The sequence below is a fragment of the Gymnoscopelus braueri genome (genome assembly GCF_963280865.1).
Source record: "Gymnoscopelus braueri genome assembly, chromosome: 10".
NCBI classification, from domain to species: domain Eukaryota; kingdom Metazoa; phylum Chordata; class Actinopteri; order Myctophiformes; family Myctophidae; genus Gymnoscopelus; species Gymnoscopelus braueri.
In genome coordinates this window covers 25266647-25292243 of record NC_137611.1, presented here as the reverse complement: position 1 = coordinate 25292243, position 25597 = coordinate 25266647, and the positions used below count along the sequence as shown (strand labels likewise).

The window sequence follows — 25597 nt, the reverse complement described above, 5'->3', positions numbered from 1 at the left end:
CAAAGAAACAAGGATACTGCTGTAGTAAACATGGACACCTACCATCTGTCTAAAAACAATACTATATAACAGTATATTTGTGGTCAAGCAAAAGCAAATCTACAAGAAAACTTGAACAAGTAACCAACATATATGCATAACTAGCATCTATCAAAATTTTATGAGAAGGGATACAAGGAGATTAGACATTTTAGAGTATTATAATCACTTAAGTATTATAGTGTGATTGATCAGGGCTCCCTTGTAAAAGATTTCCTTTGCGTCCTTGCTAGCCCGTAGGAGAATTTTACTAGAATGGAAATCAGCCATCCCACCTAGAATATCACTCTGGTTACAGGACCTTATGTTTTTTTTTTAATTAGAAAAAATAAAGTACTCTATCAGAGGCTCAGCTCAAATGTTTTACTCCATTTTGGGCCCCTTCCTCTTATATTTCCAAAACCAAAACGCGCTCCCTCCAGATTCACTCGTTGGGGGGGGGGACTCTAAGGGTACAATCTTAACTTTTATTTTATTTATCTAATCATCTCCCCTTTTATGATCTGGGTTACCCCTGGCCGACTGACTAGTAGGCTGTTACTTCATGATCTGTGAACCCTGACTGATTGGTTTGATTAATATGCTCTTACTTTGGCACATGTATGTTTGTATATGGTAAACCTGTACACAACACCTATCATCCACAAGGGCATATGCTACAGCTGTATGCATTTACCGAGTTATTGGTTATTTTTTTATATATTTTTGTCTTGGTTATTTTATTTTTATTTTTATTTATTTTCTACTTGTGTTTCCTCTACCTAGCCTTTGTCATAATTCAATGTTTGTCTGGTTGACAGTATGGACATAGTCCTCTGGGGTGGGTGGGTTATGGTGAGAAAAAAGAAAAGAGAAAAGTGGGGGTACAGGAAAAGTTTGTCTTTCTATTTTGATGCTGTATCCCAACCCTTTTCTGTAATAAAAATGATTTAAAAAAGTAAAAGAGATTTCTGATCTCAACATATAAATAAAGCTTAAATAAAAACAATATATATATTATAGTGTGATTGTAAGTCACCATAAGTGATCATTTGTAACTTTAAGTAAAGTGAAAAAAGCTTTACATCTATTCAAGAAAAACACTAAACCTTTCACACCTCATTACTTAAAGCACCCAATCACCAAATTAGCGACTTATAATAACACTATGACAATTATAATACACTATGATCCTGATTTTCTTTTTTTAGTTTTATTTATTGGCACAAGAAACAAATTAATCTTTGAGTGACCAGCATATTATCATACTTAACCTTATAAATACATTTAAAATGTCTTAATTTTACTGTCTGCTATGGATTACTGGTCACTCAAATACTTTTTCTGTTGTTAGCAATCCGCAGAACCTGCTCTACTTTTGCCAGGAATACCAGGTTTGCTTGCCAGTCAGTTAAGTGAAGTAACTGAAATTAACTAATCTTTTTTTTTTGTGTGTGAGAACTTTAATACAGATTACAAAATTACAGCATGTTTAGAAAGTTGGTCAAATGAAGAGCATAAGTAAACATAGCAGTTTACTAAATAAAGATACAGTATATTTCATTGACGCAACAGCAACCATACAGTACAAGTGAACTCAACATGCGTGGGGTTATCTCACAGAAAAAACGAGACTGTCATAATGTTGTGTTGTTTATGCAGTTTGAGTTCCGCTGCTTCCTCTGTTTCCACCTGCAGCCAGCGCGGAGCCAGATCCAGGACGAGACGGACGACGAGGACGGGGAGGTGGTCGGCGACCACCTCCCTTTCCACCACGACCACTCCGTCCGGAGCCATTGCCAGACTTGCTTCTTCTTGTCCTGGTCTTTTTCTGTCATTACAGGAGACAAGGGATCAAGTAAAGCCTGGTTTATACTTAGTTGTACGATGGTGCCCTGTGCCGAAAAATAATAAATAGCAGATCTACACGTTCATAACGCATCGTGATGCAACACTTTGTGGGCTTGTAGATCGGTTTCTTTTTTGGTGCGGAACACCTTCGTACAACAAAGCAGCCTATACTTTAGGCATAATGGACAGTGACACTTAGAGAAAAGGTCAAAGGAATATCATATCTGAATTCTCAATTGGAATACTATACCATCTTTAAACACTACTGATAATGGTCAAGGTCTGCATGTTCACTTCAAGAAATTTTCAATTAGGCCTGTACCTGCAAATCTTGTTCTGCCACATCACATCTGAATTCAAAGGCACTGATCTCATCGATGTCCTGAGCTGGGTGGGTAACATCCATGTTGCACAACATTCTTTTCTGAATAAAGACATTTTCATTTATATACATACTGTATTTCACTCTGAACACAAGGTGTTGACCAAACACTCTTCATAGTGGCAGTAACCTTTCAGTTATACATTCTTTCTTATATAGCTACTTAAACGTACCCCATTTTTCTTCAGAGAACACAGTGTGTCGGCTGTGGTGTTGCACTCTGTCTCTTGTGCAGTAAATGTCAGCTTTCTGAAAGATACTGCAGATAGGTCGGCATCCTCGGGCTGCACCTGGATAAAATAAAATTAGAGAAGATAAGATGAGATAAATCTTTAATCATTCCCAGTGACAAATTCAGGTAAAAGTCAGCTAAAATATTGAAAGTGTTTGAAAAAAAGTAAAGCAAAAAATATGGCTATTTGGCTTTCTATTTCCAATCTGCTTTGCCTAGAGTTTGTACAAATGCAACATAGCAGGTCTTCTGACATACTCACAGTTTCAATTTGGACGTCATTGTGAAGCAGGCGGTAGTTCTGCAGGGGAAATTTGAGGTTTAAGATGAAGTCTTCATAGTTGGGTTCAGCTCTGGCCAGCAAAGCAAGCAGAGCAAGAGTGAAGAACAATGTCATTTGAGTCTTCATCTTTGTGTCTAAGTCCTAAACTGAACGGCGGTAGTGCTTATATACAGTGGTTGACTCTTGCAGAATTTCCATTGTTGCGCAATCCAGGTTTGGGGAAATCTGTGCCCCTATACAACCCAGGAAAGAAAACATAGCTTACTGTAACAGGGTCAAAGGTTCACAGGTAGAGTCCTTTTGAATAACTTCAAACTATAAACAAGACATCCTATGTACTAATACTGTTCATGGTTGTTGGTTACAGTGTTTATCATTTGGACAGTTCATGTTATTGCACAAAACAATTACAAATATAGGTTGTTAAAGAGGAATTTGCTTCACATGTTGCTTCACATATCTTGCAATCTCAGTCTATCCACAGAGAAAATGCACATGTCAAAGCAGTAGCTCAACAGACAGTGTCTTATGTAAATTAGATGTTTTGGGTTTTCCACAATTTCAACCTCTATTGTGGCAAAATGCAGTCTTAGTTGATCAGTGACAATTATTATTTCTGTTAAATCAAGTACCTTCTTTTGAGTATAATTTGATATTGCATAATTCATTAGTTTGAGTTTGTTAACCACTTAAGTTAAACCCTATTGTCCGGTGTCCCTCAGCACTTTATAGTGACTTTTCAGTTTTCACTCTGCATTAAATATCTTTGCTGAAAATACGTTTTCCCCAGAATATGGATCCTAGGGTTTAAGTGGTTAATGCTTATATTTATATTATATTGTCAGCAGACCAATAACTGACTAATTAATACATTCTTCTGTATTGTCAATCGATACATTAGTGGTGCATTCGTTTTCATCAGTTGGACATTATCATTGGGCCTTTTGGATATTCTGTTTGCTACTGGTTTTGATTTCCTTCCAGCTGGTATAATAAGGCAGGACGCCCTCTGGATGCCTGCAACTAATATCCCTATGAAGATGCAGAGGTATGAAAAAATATGAAACGTTCAAACTATGAGCTAAGCTATAAGTCAATTAATCAATTAATTGGCAATCTTATCCATTGTACCCTTAATGATTAGATTGTTCCATGAGGTACACTATGCTGACTGTCTTCATTGCTGTATTTTTTGCAGAGTCACACAAGGCCATGCAGGGTGCATGACTCACTCAAATAATTCAAAGAGGAGATTGCTTAATTGTGTGAAACACAGTTTGGCCATGTATAACAAAGCATACTATGGATACTCTGAGCAGCTTTAATTAAAATGTCCCGCCCCACACTTTTTATATTCATTATTTTGTGTTTTGCTTGCTGTCCTGTCACAAGATGCCACATACATTTTTGCTGCTCCTGATGGAGCGCCTCAACATCCCTGACCCCGACCCCACCCCACCCACAAGTTCACAACCTTCAGTTCAAGCTGCAGTGTGGCAGCACGTGCTTCAGGTAACCCCACTCTTTGTCCTTGTCAGATTACTGCATTCCCAATGTATTTTTCTGAACAAACGCAGAAGATTACCAAAGTATCACTTATCACTGAATGTCACATGGTATAATGGAAACCAAGTTATAGTTAATGTAGATGCTGTGCAGAGGGGTTAGTGTAGGAAGGAAGTGAGTGAAATTATAGTCTTCAACACATCGCATTTGCACCAACATTACGTTTTAATTTGGTGTAATACTGTATTTACTGTAACATTATGGTGTCACTGCTGCCATCTACTGTTCATTCCTCTCTCTCTCTCTCTCTCTCTCTCTCTCTCTCGCTCTCTCTCTCACACACATATAGGTTACATACCCTTCTTTTTAAAGCACCCATGTGTCAGCTCCAGACATGACGGACCTGACCTTACTCTGAAAATGTCTGAGGTCATGTGAACTCTCATAGTAGGTTATCAATCGGAGAAAATACATTTATTGGGATAGACATATGTATCTCTGTACCAACATAATAATAACAATAATAATAATAATAATAATAATAAAAAGGGTTCAAATTAGTGCACCTGTTCTAACTATCGATCTAGACTTGATCAATGTTCTGGGAGTGCTTTTCATGTGTTTACCAAGGTGTGAGGAAAATACTTTCTGCTCTCCTGACCAAATAGTCAATTCTCTGATAGCCTACTGTATATTGGCTGAAGGCAGTGGTGTGCAGACATCACCATGAACAAGTTTCGTTTGACATGTGTGGTCTCTACCATGTACATCATTGTTTCTGCAATCTGGGAAAGATTATTGTTTCTGTGACACAGTGACTAATATTGTGTCATACAGATGGAGGTATGTCAGAGAGATCACATTACAAGCATGCCCCATGGAGGCTCTTTACAATGTTTAAAGAACTGCAATGCAAGTAACTGCCCATCAGTTGTAACATACTGATTACATCTTTGAATAACATACATTTCTGACACAAAGCATGTTCATTTATTGAAATACTTATAATTATTATTATTTTATTATTATGGAAAGGATCTTTTTGATCCTGGGACCAAGGGGGTAGGGGCACTTCCCCCCCTGCCCTTACCTGTGGTGCATGCCACTGGCTGAAGGTTTGCAAGTAGAAAATGATAAATGCAAATACAAACTGCCACTCCTGTCCTGGAGAAAGGTCACTTCTTTTTCTGTAGTGATACAGATGCATGTAAATGGTCATTCATCAAGTTGAGTGCCATTAAGATAGCCGCTAACTGGCCTTAGACAACCCAGATCTAATTATTACAAACTGTGGACAGAAGAGGATGTAGCAGCAGAAAGTAGCAGCAGAGGGGAGGCCGCTCTGCTAGAGTTTCGAGGGGTTTAAATCTAGGCCCACAGGGCCTGCTGCTGTCAGTCAATAGGCATTAGGGGAAAGCCCATCCTAGAGGTCCAAGTAAACGCCAGCACTGCTTAAGTAATAAAATGTACATCCTTGACAGTGATCCCATCACACCTCTTCAGGCACCAATGAAGGCCTAACTGCTATCCATCATTAGGCTATGTGTTATACTTCTCTAAAAATTAATGAGCGATTACATTAATGGATTCTATTACAGTACATTGGGGAGGGATTTTTATGAATGAATTATAGCAATCAGGCCTCAATTATTGTATCTGGCCTATTTTTTATATTTTTGCCCAATTTCTTAGGCTACAAAATGTTGCCTATTATCCTTGCACCAGGTTTTTGGCTACAAAGTAACTAGTAACTAAAGTTGTCAATATTTGTCCCTGAGATGTAGTGGAGTAGAAGTAAAAGTACTGCAAATTGGAAATACTCAAGTAAAGAAATAACTTCAACATTGTACTAAATTAAGTAGCTACAGTACTTGAGTAAATGTACTTAGTTACTTTACACCTCTGAAAGTAATTAATTAGGCCTACTGGTAGCCTAATATTGTTTTAGCTGTCCTATAGTCTGGTGGGCGGATGGATAGCTTACAACAAACGCAGTCTATTATCTAGGAGACGCCAGCAGGCCAATCTGCTTCTCTTCCCCTCTTGACCAGCACAGGCTATCTCTACAGTAAATGACACGTCTATTTTGGAAGGGAGGCTGCACCGAAATAGGAACGTCAGCTATTTGGCATCATGAGGTAGGCTGCCACAGAAGAAAGAAAAAAGAAGCCTAGTCCACCGCCCACCGCAGGAGACAGACTGGGGGGATGTTCCACTGATATCCTGGATATACAATCATTTGGAAATATAACCTCCGGCCAGATCGTTTTTGTGGAATTTTAAGGACATATTCTGGATTATTTTTGGGAAATCGAAACGGCCAACAGAAGTTTTGGTCCACATGATTGACAACATCTGTGTTACCTGAGTGTGGCTGAAGACTCAAGGTGATAAAGTCATTTTAAAGTAATATTTTTCATGGCATTCATATAGGCTCTTAACACCAAAACAAATAAACAATCACTAATTTAGCCTATATTCACAAATCAAATGTGGAACTTTTTCTAACTCTGCTGGATAGCAAAATGAAGGCTAGTCTACTAGCCTTATAATTGCACAGGCTGCTGATTGTTAGACTAATGATGCATGCGTTTGGTTTTAATTCAAATTTTGACGTGGCCACTTTATTTAACATTAATCATTGGGCTTTCATATTTAATGCGCACATATTAACATCAATAACCTTGATTAGCACTGCCTGCCAGTCATTTGAAAGGCTGAAAACAAGTTCAGATCATTGTTCTTGTTCAAAATGAAGTTTCTTTCTGCAGTGGTGTAAAGTAACTAAGTACATTTACTCAAGTACTGTACTTAAGTACAATTTTGAGGTATTTCCAAATTTCAGCCCTTTTACTTCTACTCCACTACATCTCAGAGGCAAATATTATACTTTTGCTCTACTACAATTATTTGAAAACTTAATTTCTTTGTAGATTTAGATTATTATTACAAAACAATACATTAACCACTTCAGCCCTATACATTTCGGCCATTTGAACATCTCGATCTAAGCTCACAATGCGAAATATGTATTTTTTTAATACATTGTATACATTTGAAAACCTATGAAATGGGACATTCTGCATAATGAGTACTTTTACTTTTGTACTTTAAGTATATTTTGATACCAATATTTTGGTACTTTTACGTAAGTAAATTTTTATTACCGGACTTTTTGCTTTTACTTGTAGTGTTTCTTCATTGCAGTATTGATACTTTTACTTAAGTGAAAAATGAGAGTACTTTTTCCACCACTGATCAAGCAGCTGATCTAACTCTTCTCCAAATGGCCATGACAGAGACAGGCTCTGACAGCTGAGGTTATTTTTGGGACAGGCGTTTCAGAGGGAGTGAGGTGACAAAGCTGACAAATGTCACCCTTTGAAAGACACATATCTGCGCCATTCGACCTTGTTAAAAAAGGAATTATTATGTATAATTAATGTATTATGACTTTATATGCTCTGAGCCATTGAGGTCCGGAGGGAAGGAGGCGTTTAGGGTCTTAAGCCTCGGATAGGCTGCTCCCAAGCCCCTGATCTCTTATTAGCCTACTGTTTCATTATTTGATTTATCTTAAAAATCCCCAAAATATACATAATAATAATAATAATAATAACAATACAATGTAATTAAAAGTTCCCTTCTCAGATATCATTAGTGAAACAAGCTGAATTATTTGGTATTTTATTATTATTATTAGTTTGTTGTAGCTATTATAGACTATTGTTATTGTTTGGTTTGGTTTGGTTTGGTTTGGTTTGGTTTGGTTTTGTTTTGTTTTAGCCATTCTATACTGAAGACAAGAGCACAGCAGGCAGTCACACTGCTCCATCACTGACACTAGCTCTGTGCCTGTTGTTCACACAGTGGCAACACCATGTTGTCAAATTTGCCAACATGCTCATAGTTTGACAGGAATATGGTGAGAACTGAGAACTCATCAGTTACATAGGCTACTCAAGTATCATTGTACTAATGATTCTACACAAGCTAAAGTATGTTAGGAGGCCTACTAAGCCTACTACTGTTAGGTAGCTGGTAATGATGAAGGCATAAATAAATAGCTATTTTATTTCTTCCTTGGCTTGGTGTCATGTCACTTGTGGTTTGTTGTCAGCGGTGGAAAGTAACTAAGAGCATTTAGCATACTCAAGTACTGTAGGCCTATTTATGTACAATTTTGTGGTTCTTTTACTTTAGCCTACTTGAGGAGGCTTATTCCATGTTTTGACATTATTCTTCTACTCCACTACATCTCAGAGGCAAATATTTTACTTTTTATTCCACTTCAATTATTTGACAGGTACTAGTTAGTTTGGAGATATAGATTATGAATACGAAACATACAATAATGCATCAATTATGATGCATTATTATAGATGAAGCTACCCAGCAACATCATCTAATGAATATTAAAGCTTAATTAAAATCTGCTGCAGCATTAAAGTGATGTACATTAATGCATAAAAAAAAATACAATCAATATTATGATTGTGAAATGACCCCCTCAAGGACCCCTGGGGGTCCCAAGAGCCCACCCTGAGAACCACTGGTGTATTTTAGAGAGAATAGCCTAACATGTATTCATCACTGTTCCCATTCAGATTGTGGTAAAAGTATTACTGTTGCATTAAAACATTGGATGCCTAAACTCATAGATGGAGCTGGATCCCAAACCCCAAGGTTCTTGAAGGGGTTACAATATTATGTCACTATATTTTGAGATGTAAGAAATTCAGAGGTAGCTATTGTCATCATAATAACACCACTGATGTTGCTGGATGTTGAACTTGGCCCTAAAGGCAGACCTGTGGTTATACTGTAGCTAAAGTTAAACATACATGACATTATGATACTGTATGCTGCAGACACTTCGACATAATGTTTTTTATTAAAAACACTTTTTTGCATGGTGTTGCTCAGCTGGAGTCTAACCGTCTAGAAGAGGGTCTATCTGTAATGTCTGTATGTCTGTCTGGAACTAATCAATTCAATTCAAAGTGGCTTTATTGGCATGAGAAAACATACGCTTACATTAACAAAGCAAAACTTGAACAAAATAATCAAAACAAAATGTATATTAAATGGGAGTAGAGAAATGTGTAAACAGAGCTGTGTTTCATTGCAACTTACAGAAAACTATCTTACAAAAAACATACGAATTGTGCATACATTTGCTGTCAGAAAAAGTTATACATCCATACATGTTGGAAAAGTTAGCTTGGGATAAACTTGAAACAAATGGCAGCAATATTTCAATGTTTTGCATTCACTTCACTTTGTATAAAACCTTTGGGACAAATAGCAGCAATTTTTCCAGTGTATTTAACGATAGTTGATGCTCTGTTTCTATGTACTGAGATCACTCGGCGAAGTAAGCAGGAATAGTGATTAGTAGTCCTAATCTCCCAAACCGCTGGACCGATCAGTGTCACATTTCTCATGCAAACTGCAAGCAGACCACAGAAATACCTCCACAATTATTTTCACATATACTGCATGTGTTATGCTTTTGGAATATATACTGTATTTAACTGTACCGTAATTTCATAATGGAAGTCAATCAGGCTAGGATTGGGGTAAAACATTGCCCAAATTTGGAGTCATTGTCGATGTTATATACATTGCCAACATGCAGTATGACATCAGTTATCTATAAACAACTGATGTCATACTGTAGATGACTGAAGTCACACACTGGCCTCATGAAGTCAGAGGTCCAATGGGAGCGACACCAATAAAGAATTCCATTTGATCCCCCAAAAATTCCACAAATTTAGTTATAATTATCTCCTTTATTTACTCAGATTTAACACTTGAAATTCAGGAAGTCTTCCAGGGGAAGATGCCCTGACACTGGTTGTGGACTAATGCTTAATTTATACTTGCAGATCTATTCTCGGTGAACGACACCGTTGTACAATGAATTATAAATCGGGCTGCCTCTCAACTTAAACAATGCTGCTATAGAAATGCCCCTGGGCTCCATGTCTTCATTGTAAGCCAATGTTGTGTATGACAAGGGGTATGGTGGCTGAAAACAGATCTCTGCTGTATATTTATGTGCATTCGCCAACCATGATTTATACACATAATATGTGTGTGTTGTCATCGTGGATAGAGACATAATTTAAAGTTGAGATGATTGGGAATAATGACAAAATCAAGTAAGATTGCAAAATGGCTGCAATGACATTGTAACAAAACAGGAATACCAAGTCTATTGTTGATAGATTTACATTTGTCAAACTTAAAGCTGCACTATGTAACTTTCCTCTTCTACCCCGGATTTGAACCCGGTTTCCTGCGCAAGTGCTCAAATGTTTTACCATTGACCTAATAGAGCCTGCCTGCTTGAATCTTGACCTTCTTCAGGTCAAAATTTGTGTCAGATCCTGTGTCTAGGTGAGACATGACCTTTGACATGATCTAAATGTCTCAATTGAAGAGCAGGGAGACAAAATACAACCACCACAATTGTATAAGTTATATTGTATTAACATACTCTACCATACAGATTGGATGACATCACATTTTATTCATTAAAAAAAGGTTACATAGTGCAGCATATTACATTTAAAATAAATACAATTTAAAATAGATTAACTTTTTATGACATTGACACCTCTTTAACAGTCATTTTCTTTTACCTTTGATTGTAGGACAAAATAATGGATCAGGACATGTTTGGAGGAGTCCCCAGGTTCCTCACCCGGCCCAAGGCTTTTTCAGTGTGTGTGGGCAAGGATGCCACCCTGAGCTGCACCATCATGGGCAACCCGACCCCTCTGATCACCTGGGAGAAGGGCAAGTTGGTGCTGACATCCGGGGGCCGCTTCAAGACAGTGGAGGATGGCGACGTGTACCGCCTGACCGTCTATGACTTAACACTGGACGACAGTGGTCAGTACATATGCCGGGCCAGGAACAATGTCGGCGAGGCATATGCTGCCGTGACCCTCAAGGTGAGCCTGCCCTCAGAGATGGTACAGAGGGCTCCTGTTTTCTTGATGAAACCCACTTCTGCACGCGTGGGTTTGGGAGGCGATGTTGTCTTCCACTGCCGGGTAGCAGCCTATCCTGAACCCAACTTTGACTGGGAGAAGGATGGCCGCTACTTGGGGGTGACCAACCGTATCAAGATTGTCTCAAACGGCGATAGTAGCTCCTTGAGGATCCAAAGTGTCCGCAGTCTGGATAGCGGCACCTTCATCTGCAGAGCACAGAACTCTGCGGGTCGAGCGCAAGCTGCCGCAGCGCTCGTCGTGGATGTCCAGGATGCTCGTCACCTGAGCACAGACAAGAGCTCCCTCCTTTCTCACATGATGAAGCGCAAAGAGGAAATGAATAAGGACATCTCTATCTATCACACTGAAGAAATTGGCTCCTCTGTTTCCTCCTCGACCTCCGCCAGCATCATGGATAGTGGCGCTCTGAATCTGGATCACGACTTGAGGGCATCTGTCATGGCAAAGCTTCCCAAGGGAGTGTTCACGCGCACCTGTACAGTGACAGAGGGTAAACATGCCAAACTCAGCTGTTTTGTGACAGGGCACCCCAAGCCCCACACCATCTGGAGGAAGGACGGCGTAAACATCAGCGAGGGCCGTAGACATGTCATCTATGAAGACCAGGCTGAGAACTTCCTCCTCAAGATGCTGTACTGCAAGCAGAGTGATAATGGCCTCTACACCTGCAATGCAACCAACCTGGCTGGTCAGACCTACAGTGCTGTGTTGGTTATTGTCAAAGGTAAGCTGACTTTGATACATCTGGGTTTGTTGGGCACATCACAACTAGAAACTGAATGAGAGAGACTGTGATATGCTGCATAGCTGCATCACGTTTCTTCCTGATTAATTCATGGTTTATAATAACTCTCATATCTTCTTTCATAATAAAATTCATAAAAGGTGGTGGATATTCAGCCATTAGATCTTCTTCGTGATGTATGCCATTTGATTGGTTGGACAATGATGTATGGTTCCGTTTAGGCATGGGTTTGGTGTGGAGGTTAGGCTAGGTTAAGGAGGGCATTCAGAGCATCTGATAACTTAAAGGGATACTTCACTTTCACATAAAATAAACATTAAAAAAATATATTTAAAAAAAATGAAAGAAGTTATGGCAAAATAAAGGCCCCCTCACACATTAGTAGGACACTCTTATGCGTGAGGGGGCCATGAATTTTCCATTACTTTTTTCATTTATTTTTAATATATTTTTTAAATGTTTATTTTATGTGAAAGTGAAGTATCCCTTAATAGTGTTTCCTTTAGCAATGTCGTCCGACGGCTTAATATCCACTTATTAGTCTGGTTGCCCTAACAGGGCAACCAGGGCAACCATTTAGAATTTTCTTCAAAACACACTTTTAGCTCCTCCTCCCACATATTTTGTCCAAATTTCACAACATTCGGTACACATGATCTCTGGACCCATGCGATAAACATCTCCAAGCGGAATTCTGATAGTCCATACCGTTCGTCCGTAAATGGCTTCCAAATTTAGCGGGAGGGGCCTGTTTTACAAAAAAGGTAAAAAAACACGAAGGAAACGTCCAGTTAATCCCAAATTTTAATCACATGTCAAGGGTGGTTTACTCAACAAATCCCTTAAAGTATTTCCACTTTGATCCATAGGGGGCGCCACAAATGCACAAAACGTAACCGTTTGACGCAAAAACATGATTTTGGGGGGGATCAATCCATTCAAAATGAAACACAAGTGATCTCAGGAGTGACGTGACTATATAATTGTGCCGTTACATTTGTGGGAGGGGCATATTTCTTTAGTGGGAGGGGCATATTTCTTAAAATCAAAACGGCACATATCACGAACGCGGGATGCGATCAATACCCGATTCGCCGGTCGCCGGCGGCCGCGACCGGCGTCGGCGCAACCACACTTTGCAATTTCCCAGAATTGCGACGCGTCTAGTTAATATTGATATTGATCACTGCACTGAAGCAAAATGTAGCTATTACTTTGCAGAAATTTCTCCACTGCAGCTTTAATTTATTTTCAGAAACTGCCATGTTGACAACCTAACATTATAGAGGCTAACAGTTGCAAGAACACCCTTACAGAATGCACGTTAAATGTCAATGCTAAAAGTAAAGGGGTACAAGAGAAAGTGTTTATGTGTGTTGACACAGTCATCAGCATTCAGTGAGTAGCTGAGAAGAACTGTGAAAAGATATTTGTGCTAATAATCTCTAGGTCTATGATGAATAAGATTCAAAATTCAAATAAAATGAAATAAAGTTGCGCTTGCAGGTACATGTGTGGCTTTGCACAACAAGTTTGAACTCTGGTGTGTTATGAAAGAGGGGTGTTGTGTTGCATCTATTTTCTGCTGGTGATGAGTAGTTCACAGTTGCTATGTTAGTCATTCACCACTGAGACGGGACCTATCTTTGAACCAGCACTGATTGGCTAGGGACCATGAACATGAATTTGTCAATGACGATTGTTCATCTTCCACTCCTGTCATTGTAGCATACTGGGATGGGCAAGATAATGGATACCTCAGACGACTACACAGTAATATTGGGAGTGTTAATAAGAGTGTAATAGAAATTAACACTTCAAATGTTACGGTGTAGAGTGTGCTAGATTAGAGGCTTGACAAGAGAGAGGACTGTACACCTCTGCCCTTTACACTTGGGTGTGCGTATTCACATAGGTTCATCTGATAACCCAGTAGATACCTCTGGGAAAGGTCATAGAAAGTGAATTGAAAGTGTCCCTTTCACTAAACATACAACACAGCACAATCCATGTTGAACCTTCATTTCTACTGAAATTGAAAGGCAACAATATGCCTACATAAACCTAATCTAAAATGAAGGCTTAATGACACATGTATCAATGTTTCTGCACACTGAAACAACAGTTCAGAACTTAAACAGTTGGTCTGAGAGAATGCTTACCTTTAGCAGTAAAGTAAAATCACACCAAAGGTTGTGGCGAGGGGCTGGCCACTGGGAATAAACTTAAAGAGGAAATAAGTGTTGCACACTTTGGCTCCAAATGCAACTGGTTACTGCATGGAGCCGGAGTGTACGACATTTTTGCCATCTTTTAAGCATGCTTACCTTCTGACACAGATCTTGGATTACAAGTCAACAAAGAACTAGCTTAAACTTGGAACTATTCTATACTCTCTTCGTACAGGTTCACACATTTCTAGGGAGCACAAATATTAGCTTTACTTTAGGAATACTTTGAAAGATTTACTGTTCCCAATGGACATCTTCCATAACTCATGAGTCATGTTAGAGTGCCACATGTTAACACGTGAGCACATTGGTCAAATTGTTGGCACGAATCCTGATTCTAAGCTTGTTGATGGATGATGGATGTGATGTTGTAACCGTGATTTGTGGTGTTGAATTGAACAGCACAGAAAGATACAAAAATACTGCATACTTTTATAAGAAATCCATCCATCTGTCCATCCATCCATCCTTCCATCCTTCCCTCCATCCATCCATCCACCCATCCATCCATCCATCCACCCATCTTCATATCCAGAGTCGTGTCGCAGGGGTAACAGTTTCACATTAGCTTCTTCTTCATACTTTATATAATACATTTACTTTAAAAAAGGATCACAGCTTCTATTCAAACAACTATAAAAAAGTGGCCTTTGGTCATTTGGCCCCTTTCATACAGTACATGAAAGCCATACCCATGCCCCCGCGCTGGTCTGCTGTGGGAAGGCGGGACGCACACACAAACAATATCCACAGCTACCTGATTAAAGTAGTGAGATAAATTTTGACTTTAGGTTGAATTAATACATCAAATATTTAATGTGGCCTGGGCGGCTGGGCACCTAGGCTGGTAATTCAGCCTGACAGCGTGTCGCGGGTTTGAGTCCCGATCCCGACGACCTTTGCTACGTGTCACCCCCCCCCCATCTCTCTCCCCATTTCCTACCTGTTTACGTATCAATAAAGAAAAATCCAGATTTTTTTTTTTTATTAGATAAAAATAAAACATTTAATGTTACACCCATGACATAACAAACATTGTGTCACCTTTCATCATGCCAGAGCCCAAAGTACCATTCAGAAAGAAGCTGCAGGATGTGGAGGTCAAGGAGAAGGAGACAGCCAAGCTGCTGTGTGAGGTGCCTGCTGCGCAAACCAAGACCAGCTGGTTCATGGAAGAAACGCGCCTGGAGCAGAGTAGCAAGTACCACATTGAGGAGGAGGGAACCCTGCGTCTCCTCACCATTCGCAACGTCACCACCAATGATGATGCCGTGTACATCTGTGAGATGAACGAGGGCAGCCGCACAGTGGCCGAGCTCTCTGTACTGGGTATGAATGAAACGCACGTTTCTGTCTCCACTTCTTGTCCATAGTTTGATTATGTGTGTGCATACATTTTAATGCTTCCAATTGAGTAGGAGTAATATTATCCCTGGTAGTAGTAGTAGTATTCCTTTTAATTCCAAGTTCCTTTTAATTCCCAGGCAACATTACCAAGAAGCTTCCCAGGAGGACGGTTGTTCCTGTCAGTGACACTGTAATTTTCTGTGTGGAGCTGGAGCGTCCTTGTCCGGATGCCTATTGGACCCGCAATGGCGAAAGGCTGAAGGAAGATACCCGAATTTCCATCGCCTGCGTGCTTAGACAGTACACACTCACTATCAGAGAGTGCCATGGAGATGACTCTGGAGAGGTGGCTTTCATGGCTGGAGACTGCAAGACATCCACGAGATTCTCTGTCACTGGTGAGGACCATGGCTGGGTCAAATACTAATTTTACACCCACGATTTGATTTGCTTGTAATACCAGGCTTTATTGCCCTGGGACAATTCAGTTCTTGTCATTCAACAGTCAAATACTTCCTGTGATCGTCCCAACCTTTAGGCATTCGATTTGTTTATGTGGAAATTTCCACCCATATCACACATCAAGAGGCTGAAACCAACTGTCAAACATAGTATTTGAAAATCTTAGTTTGAACCCTGTCTGATGAGGATACATGTCTCATTTACTTATATTCTCTCTCTCTCTCTCTCTCTCTCTCTCTCTCTCTCTCTCTCTCTCTCTCTCTCTCTCTCTCTCTCTCTCTCTCTCTCTCTCTCTCTCTCTCTCTCTCTCTCTCTCTCTCGTGTTCATTGATCAAATAATAATGCATGAACATCGCTCCTCCTTCTGTTCTAGCTGCAAGAAAGCATCCCCCAGACCCCCCAGTGGATGCTGTGGTCCAGAACAAGACTGAGTCCTCCATCACCCTTAAGTGGTCTCCCCCCGACAGTGATCGTCCGGTGCCCATCAAGGGCTACTTGGTGGAGAGGAGGAAAGTGGGCTCTCAGACATGGCAGAGGTGCAATGCTTCAGAAACCATTACCTCAACACAGGTGACCATATGCAGCTTTACTGAAGAGTCCAGCTTCCAGTTCCGCATCTCTGCCATCAACGACTACGGCCAGAGCCCCTACCTGGAGGTGCCTGGTAGCTTCTACCTTGGTAAGACTGATAGCAATGTCTAACGTTTATTTTTTCTATACGTTGTAGCTGGCTGAATAATACGCTAATGTGTCTTTGGTTTGACGATCTCCCACAGAACCAACGGCAGAGGTGACAATGGGTCTGAAGAACTGCACTGCAGGGTCTGGCGAGGAGGCCTCCCTCTCTGTGGAGCTATCAGCAGTCTGCTCTGGTTTTTGGTCCATAAATGGCCGCCTCCTGCGCAGTGGGGCAGACTACCTCATCACCCGCTCCAAGAACACACACACACTGGTCATCCGCCTTGTGTCTATGGACATGAATGGAGCAGAGGTCAAGTTTGTGGGCGGTGGCTCCGAGACTAGCTGCGTCTTGACTGTGAAGGGTAAGCACATCACTCAGCCAGCAAGAGGCCAGTTTACGCTTTGTGTCACTTGACATGTCGCACAACTATGTCAAGTGGCACTTTGTTAGGGCGTTCATACTTTATGCAACAGCATTGTGCCACAAACTGAACACACCAACATTTGTTTTGACAAAAAAGCAATGTTCAGTGCTTCCCACATCATGTTGTGAGCTTGTAGATCAGCTATTTTCTCTATGTTTGTAAGTGGTTACATAATTCATAACGTACTTTTTCCCTTCCAAGACATTTAGTGAAGTCAAAAATACAATATTTGCCTTTGAAATGCAGTGTAGTGAAAGTAATACAGTAAGTATCCAAAAATACAAATACTCAAGTAAAGTACATAAAACATTTAATGAAGTAAATGTATTTACTGTCCACCACTGCCTGTCTATTTGCTGTAGGACAAATTAGAAGGCCTGTAGTAGATTTTCTATGATCAGCAAAGCTCTGGCATCTCAGTATGTGACACCAGGCCTCTATTTTCAGTCGCAACTATCAAGTTCATCAATAAGTCAGCTCACACAGAGGTCGTGACCTGCAGCGCCCAGGAAACCGCTCAGCTGACCGCTGAAGTGTCCACTTATGATGCACGGGTGAGTTATTTGACAACAACACTTTTTACCAATTTTCTTTCACAGCGTAGTTATCATTTTACTTGTCACCTCACCTTTATCTTATTGCTGTTTCTTATTTAGCTTATTATTGATTTATCAGATGTATTTCTCTTTCTTTCTCCACTTGTTCTCAGGCGGTTTGGATGAGAAATGGACGAGAGGTGAAAGTGGGGAAGAAGTACGAGTATGTGACTGCTGACCGCAAGAGATCCCTAACAATACATAATGTCACTGAGGAGGATGTGGGCATCTATGAATGTGTTTTAGAGGACGATAGACTGTCACTACAGCTCGCTCTTAAAGGTACATTAACACTTCATTCATGTGTTAGTTAGTTAGTTAGTTAGTTAGTTACAGTGACTGGTATTTCATCTTCTACATTATTACTGTGTATGTAAATACAACTACTGTAGAATGGCTATTTTGACTATTTCACTTGTTATCTCTACAGTACTGTACATAGACCATAAAGGAATTCTGGAACAAATGACAGACCATATTGGACCAGATCAAGTCTAACAATGAAAATGTTCTTAGATTGGGGTCCCAGAGATAAAGAAATATTTTCAAATGTGGGACCGTGGCCTAATAATGCATGTCAAATTTAGGGGTCCTTGAAATTGAAAAGGTTGAGAATCACTGTACTAGGCAGTATGTAAAAAATGTGCTCGGTTTGGCAATATTATTACTGCAGTGACGATGGTATTACAAGTCTGCAAGATGGTGTTGACTACAGTATTCTGCTTGCCATGTCATTATTTCAAATGTCAAGCAAAATAAATGGGAGAGAATTTGTAAAGAAATACAGCACATATAAATAATCAACTGACATTTCCAGATATTTCAAAATGGGTTAAAGTTTATAGAGTGTGCCTTATATTTACAGACTAACGGAAGGAATTATGGTGGCCATTTTGCTCTTATGTCATACTCAGGGATGACCCCCCCCCCCCCACCCGTAGGCATAAAAGTACACCCCGATATGTGTATGGTCAATAGATAATGAATGTGTGTTTACCGTTTACCTGATGTGCTGTAATATTGACAGACTCTGCAGGCATTTCCCTTCAACCTATTTTCTTCCACAGTATGCTTTACAAATTTAGCTTAAAACTCAAAACCACTATACTCAGTTGCCCCTCAAAAGAAGCAATTTGTCTGAGTTCAAAATGAAAATCTGAACATTTCATTATAAACCTTACACAGATACACACACTTTAATTCTGCTCAATGAGACTGACCTACAACAGAAATGAATTGTGCAGCATTTAGCCTACATAGTGCAAGCAGTCTCACAGACGCCACATCGCTCACAGGAACAGGACATGCTGTGAAGACTGTCAGCAGGTGCGCTGAGCCATCAGATAGACCTCTGTATCAACATGTAATCAACTCCAGCATGACTCAGACCCTCGTCCCCACCCACACCTCACACCCACATAATGAAACGCCCCTCAAATGCCAAACCTTTGAAATGAAATTCAAGCAAAATAGCACTTCACATAAGGAAAAGAAAGAAAAGACAAGACAAGAAAATACCACAAAAAACACTTTTAGTCGCAAATGTGTCGGTCATAATGCTTGTCTCGTCTCTTTAAGAAATGGCAATTAACTGAGTCAGCCTACAATAATAGGCAAATCTTTGAAACGTTACATTTATAACGATAATGTTGCACTGTGCCAGACAGTAACGAAGATTACAGTAGAGCACATTTCAGAGCACATTTTTAAAATAAATTCTATTGCTTTTTCTTTTAAGATGAACCCGTCAAATTCTTGAACAAGGCCAGAGGACCCATGGGAGTGACACCGGTCAGCTCAGGGGACATGGAGCTGAGCTGTGAGGTGTCTTCTGCCAGCGGGGTCGTCGTTTGGAAGAAAGATAACGTAGAGATCATTGAGGACCAAAGAATCACCGTCATCTCAAAAGGAACTCAGAGGAGACTCGTCATCAAGAACGCTAAGAAAAGCGATGAAGGACAATACTCCTGTGAGACAGCCGCAGACAAAGTCACATTCCAGGTCAAGACAAAAGGTAAGGCGTGTGTGTGTGTGTGTGTGTGTGTGTGTGTGTGTGTGTGTGTGTGTGTGTGTGTGTGTGTGTGTGTGTGTGTGTGTGTGTGTGTGTGTGTGTGTGTGTGTGTGTGTGTGTGTGTGTGTGTGTGTGTGTGTGTGTGTGTGTGAGAAGCATATAGAGTTTGTTTGAAAATAAATATTTAATATATTATAAAATTATCAATCAGCGGCCCAAGTCCCGGATGGTATCACAGTATAGTACCTTTATTAGAAGGATAACCCCTTGAGAATGTGTCATCTCGTTTTCGAGAGGGTCCTTAAGTAGCATCTTAATTGATCACAAAATATTAGAATTGTTCCCTCAGCATAAGCCCTTCTGTTTCTGTGTCTTGAATATGTGCACCAGAGTTGTTCAATCGATCAATGCTGAAAACCTGTATTTTTCCATGCAGAAGCCCCAGCTGCCTTCTCCAACAAAGAGTCAGTCCAGAGGGAGGTGAAAGCTGTTCTTTCTCAGAAAGCCACTCTGAGCTGTGAGGTGTCTGATACCAAGACAGAGGTGAAATGGTACAAAGACGGCAAACTGCTGACTTCCAGTAAGACAATCCACATGGAGTCAAAGGGCAAGAGTCGTCAGCTGGTGATGGACAGTGTGGAGAAGAAGGATGCTGGAGAGTACATCTGTGAAGTTGGAACGGAGAAGCTGAACTTCAAACTGCAAGTGACCGGTAAGGGAGTAGACATGCATTTTATATTGTTATTGATTCAGTGCTTTTGATTAATGAAGCTTGCTATATGGTTTTCCACACATGATCTAACCATCTAGCTATCTGCCAACTGGATCTGATTTCAGTGTTCAGCTCTAGGTGACATGTTTATGATGCTGTTGTGTGCAGCTGTCACATTACAAGTTGTGTCTGATCCAACAAAGGGGCTGTCCAGAACATAAAAATATGATGTGTGGCTTTACAGGGATCTCATGAATCAGTATGTTCTTGATAGCCGAAAAGCACCTATAACTCTGATAATCTAGCTTCATTACGAGCCGGGAAGCTCTGTTGCCGGAACCTCTTGAATTTTCCTTTATTATTGCGGGCCGGGCAGCTCTGCTCCCAGTCCCTCTTGTACAGTATTTTCCATTCTCCTCCTCCTCTTCCTCCTCTTCCTCCTCCTCCTTCTTCTTCTTTTTCTTCTTGTCAACCTCAGTGGGTGGGAAACTCCACCCTGTGAGGATGTCAGTATAATAAGAGCAAAATGGCCACCATGTGAATATGGTCAATAGTCTGATGTCACACTGCTGCTTTGTTACCTTTTTAGACATCAAGGTTGAGTCTGCCTTCTCCAACAAAGAGTCAGTCCAGAGGGAGGTGAAAGCTGTTCTCTCTCAGAAAGCCACTCTGAGCTGTGAGGTGTCTGATACCAAGACAGAGGTGAAATGGTACAAAGACGGCAAGCTGCTGACTTCCAGTAAGACAATCCACATGGAGTCAAAGGCCAAGAGTCGTCAGCTGGTGATGGACAGTGTGGAGAAGAAGGATGCTGGAGAGTACATCTGTGAAGTTGGAACGGAGAAGCTGAACTTCAAACTGCAAGTGGAAGGTATACAGTATGAAGAACCCGTCTTATCGTCTTATACTAAATGTCTCATGTTTCTAATCTGTGATGAAAATGGTTTCTCATTAACTTCTGTTTCTTGACTTGATGACATAAAAATGTTTTACTAATATAAATTGCCCAATATATATATATTTTTATCATCTATTTTATAAATTTGGCTTTGAAGCATCTGCTTGTTTCATGGTGGGTTGTCTGTAGTAATCATGTTCTTAATCACGCAGTGTTTTGTGTTGTGTAGTAATTATCTGTATTGTTTTGACCTGTGTTTCTTAATTCTGTGTCATCATCAATGCAGTATTTGGCATGAGCTGTTCAGTCTGAGTCAGTATATAATTAATATATATTTTTCCGTATTGATGTCACCTGGATGCCTTGGGTTTCTTTTTTAATGTCCTATTTTTGTGCTGTATGACACTGTTGCTCTGGTTCAGAATTCCTTATTGAGGATTTCATAAGACAGCTTTGTTGTCTCTTGGCTCCCTTGTTAGTCCCTTTGTGTGCAGTGTTATGGTATTTCATCTTGCATGAATGGGTTTTTCGTCGTTGTTGATGCATCCATTTGGCACCTCATCGTTTTCCTTCAGATGCCAAGCCTACATTCCTCAACAAAGAGTCAGTCCAGAAGGAGGTGAAAGCTGTTCTCTCTCAGAAAGCCACTCTGAGCTGTGAGGTGTCTGACACCAAGACAGAGGTGAAATGGTACAAAGACGGCAAGCTGCTGACTTCCAGCAAGACAATCCACATGGAGTCAAAGGGCAAGAGCCGTCTGCTGGTGATGGACAGTGTGGAGAAGAAGGATGCTGGAGAGTACATCTGTGAAGTTGGTGCAGAGAAATTGGCTTTCACAGTGCATGTGACAGGTATGGTGAGACAACACTCAGAGGGCCACTTAAACACATTAAACCTGATAATCGGTCTCTTCATTAGGGGCCTAGCAGCTCTGATTCTGGCCCCTCTTGTATTTGCCATTACTCTTAGGGGCCAGGTGACTCTGCCCGGTCCCTATTCTATTTGCCATTATTATTATTGGGGGCCAGGCATCTTGTATTTGCCATTATTGTTAGGGGCCGGGTAGCTCTGCTGCCAGATCATCTTGTATTTGCCATTATTGTTAGGGGCCGCATCTTGTATTTGCCATTCTTCTTCTTCTTCTTCTACTTCTTTACAATATGTATATACAGTAAAAGCAAAATGGCTGGCATATGAATATTATCAACCGTGTGTGACAAAATTGGAAGCCATAGTCATTGTCTTATGTCACACCGCTGCTTGGGTACCTTTGTAGACATCAAGGTTCAGTCTGCCTTCTCCTCCTCCTCCTTCTTCTTCTACTTCTTTTTCTTCTTGTCAACCTCAGGGGGTGGGAAACTCCACCCTGTGAGGATGTCAGTATAATAAGAGCAAAATGGCCACCATGTGAATATGGTCAATAGTGTCTGACAATTGGAAGCCACAGTCATTGTCTGATGTCACACTGCTGCTTTGTTACCTTTGTAGACATCAAGGTTGAGTCTGCCTTCTCCAACAAAGAGTCAGTCCAGAGGGAGGTGAAAGCTGTTCTCTCTCAGAAAGCCACTCTGAGCTGTGAGGTGTCCGATACCAAGACAGAGGTGAAATGGTACAAAGACGGCAAGCTGCTGACTTCCAGTAAGACAATCCACATGGAGTCAAAGGCCAAGAGCCGTCAGCTGGTGATGGACAGTGTGGAGAAGAAGGATGCTGGAGAGTACATCTGTGAAGTTGGAACGGAGAAGCTGAACTTCAAAGTGCAAGTGGAAGGTATACAGTATGAAGAACACGTCTTATACTTGATGTCTCATGATGTTTCTGAGCCACGATAGCTATGGTTCCTCATTGTTCAGAGCATTAAATGTCAAACTATCACATTTAACACATCGACCGCCAGAGGTTAATCTCATAATGTACTCACCAGTGCCAAGGTGTTATTGTTGTTTTTTTGTTTTTTTCATGTCGCCATAGATCTTGTTAAAATCCTTAAGATTGAGCCGTACACGGTCTGTTTAAATCTGCGACATCTCACTGTATCTCACAGTGAAAACCACGTGACAAACGGGGCATCCATGTTGTAGTTAGAGCGCATTACGTTAAACAGTGATATGCGAGGAGAAAAAACTACAGGAAGAGAATTGAGTTTCAGTTTCGTCTGTAGAACGAGGGCGGACGTGATCGTCAAAACCGGATCCCAAATAATTCTGTTTCCGGTCATCAAACCGGAAACGGAAGTGGATCAAAAAAATTCCGAAAGTGCACCCGGAAATTTTTAGCGCGAAAAGACCGTGGACCGTAGGGCTACGGTCTCGGCGGTTAATGTGTTAAAGTAATACTAGGTAACGTTTTCAACAAAACTAAAGTTAAATTGTATATCTTTTGCGAGTGGCAAAAGTTTCACAACACCCACTCCGTGAATTTCACCCCCGGAAGCCTTTTATTTATATATTTTCTATTGAACGTGTACGGGGGGGACTTTCCCGGGAAAATGACGTTCCTGGCCAACGTCATGACGTCGTGGCCGACGTCCTCAGGAACTACCGCAACGGTTTCCTGTTTGGCCAGGAACTACCGCGCTATTAACAAAAAGGAACCTCACGCTGATTTTAAGATAATGTAGGATTGGAAGATCGAAAAAGAACAGAAAAAGAAAGCGAAAAAGAACAGAAAAAGAAAGCACAGCTCATGGTAACTAATGCTCCACTGGCTAAGAGAAACGATCCGTAGATAGTATAAAACAATTAAAAGATCGCTTTTTGAAACGCTTCCGGCTTCCGGTGAAAACGAATGGAATTCTGGGTAATCGAGGACTAGGGAAATTGTATGCAGTGACGGTAGTGACCAGCAGAGGTTGCTAAAAATCGTTATTTGTGATTCTGCATTGTACAACTTTAATGTCTTTTTTATAATGTCTTTTTTATTATTATTTTATTTTTTTACTTTTACAAATTTGGCTTTAAAGCATCTGCTTGTTTGATGGTGGGATTTCTGGTTGTCTGTATTAATCATGTTCTTTTGTCTTGTGTAGTATGTTGTATTTATCTGTTTTTTTATGTCCTGTGTTTCTTAATTCTGTCATCAAAGCAGTATTTGGCACGATCTGTTCAGTCTGAGAATGTATAATTAATGTACCTTAGTTTTTTCGTGTTGATGTCACCTGGGTGCCTTGGGTTTATCTTTTATGTTTTATGTTTTCGCTTCATTACACTGTTATTTGAGGATTTCATAAGGCAGCTCTGTTGTCTTGTGACTCCCTGGTTAGTTCCTTTCTGTGCGGTGTTATGGTATTTAATCTAGCATTAATGTTATTTTTGTCGCCTCCATTTGGTCTTCCTTCAGATGCCAAGCCTACATTCCTCAACAAAGAGTCAGTCCAGAAGGAGGTGAAAACTACTCTTTCCCAGAAAGCCACTCTGAGCTGTGAGGTGTCTGACACAAAGACAGAGGTGAAATGGTACAAAGACGGCAAGCTGCTGACTTCCAGCAAGACAATCCACATGGAGTCAAAGGGCAAGACTCGTGAGCTGGTGATGGACAGTTTGGAGAAGAAGGATGCTGGAGAGTACATCTGTGAAATTGGTGCAGAGAAATTGACATTCAAAGTACATGTGACAGGTATGGTCAACACTCAGAGGGCCTCTTTAAATATCAGCATGTGTGTATGCTAATTAGAAACATGAGCCTCATATACGGTACATATTCTTCTTCTTCACGTTCAGATTTGTCCATATTATAGTTGTAAAAATTGTGATGCTTGATCAGGATCCAAACATGTGCCAACAGTCCATGGTGTCCTCCCCTAATTTGTGTAGACTAGTGCAGATCTTAAATATCAGTTGACATGCCCTAATCAGGGTCATAATCAGTGTTTAAATCATCATGTGTGTTCTCTGCATTAACAGAAGCCCAGGCTGTATTCTCCAACAAAGAGTCGGTCCAGAATGAGGTGAAAACTACTATTTCCCAGAAAGCCACTCTGAGCTGTGAGGTGTCTGACACAAAGACAGAGGTGAAATGGTACAAAGACGGCAAGCTTCTGACCTCCAGCAAGACAATCCAAATGGAGTCAAAGGGCAAGAGTCGTCAGTTGGTGGTAGATAAGATCGAGAAGAAGGATGCTGGAGAGTACATCTGTCAGGCTGGAACAGAGAAGTTGGTGTTCAAGTTGCAAGTGGCAGGTAAAACG

At 40.6% G+C, this 25597-nt stretch overlaps 2 protein-coding genes across 3 annotated transcripts in view; one reads left to right on the top strand and one right to left on the bottom strand.

Moving 5' to 3' along the window:
• Positions 1-1304: 1304 nt before the first annotated feature.
• On the bottom strand, positions 1305-2923 carry LOC308094070 (uncharacterized protein). Its single transcript, XM_080440520.1, has 4 exons — positions 2746-2923; positions 2425-2541; positions 2192-2293; positions 1305-1849 (listed from the first exon to the last, which is right to left on the bottom strand). Exons 1-4 carry the CDS (start codon positions 2890-2892, stop codon positions 1673-1675), a joined length of 543 nt encoding a protein of 180 aa, XP_080296646.1. The 5' UTR covers positions 2893-2923; the 3' UTR covers positions 1305-1672.
• Positions 2924-6446: 3523 nt separating this feature from the next.
• Positions 6447-25597, top strand: part of obscnb (obscurin, cytoskeletal calmodulin and titin-interacting RhoGEF b) — a 90999-nt gene continuing 71848 nt past the window's right edge. For both annotated transcript variants that reach the window (XM_080440729.1, XM_080440728.1), the window contains exons 1-15: positions 6447-6659; positions 10938-12027; positions 15339-15608; positions 15764-16024; positions 16462-16767; positions 16865-17131; positions 17642-17748; positions 17904-18072; positions 19529-19804; positions 20238-20513; positions 21103-21384; positions 21987-22262; positions 22900-23181; positions 24751-25026; positions 25314-25589. In XM_080440729.1, the coding sequence (XP_080296855.1) occupies positions 10947-12027; positions 15339-15608; positions 15764-16024; positions 16462-16767; positions 16865-17131; positions 17642-17748; positions 17904-18072; positions 19529-19804; positions 20238-20513; positions 21103-21384; positions 21987-22262; positions 22900-23181; positions 24751-25026; positions 25314-25589 (4405 nt within the window). In that variant the 5' untranslated portion in view covers positions 6447-6659; positions 10938-10946. The remainder of the gene's footprint in view (positions 6660-10937; positions 12028-15338; positions 15609-15763; positions 16025-16461; positions 16768-16864; positions 17132-17641; positions 17749-17903; positions 18073-19528; positions 19805-20237; positions 20514-21102; positions 21385-21986; positions 22263-22899; positions 23182-24750; positions 25027-25313; positions 25590-25597) is intronic.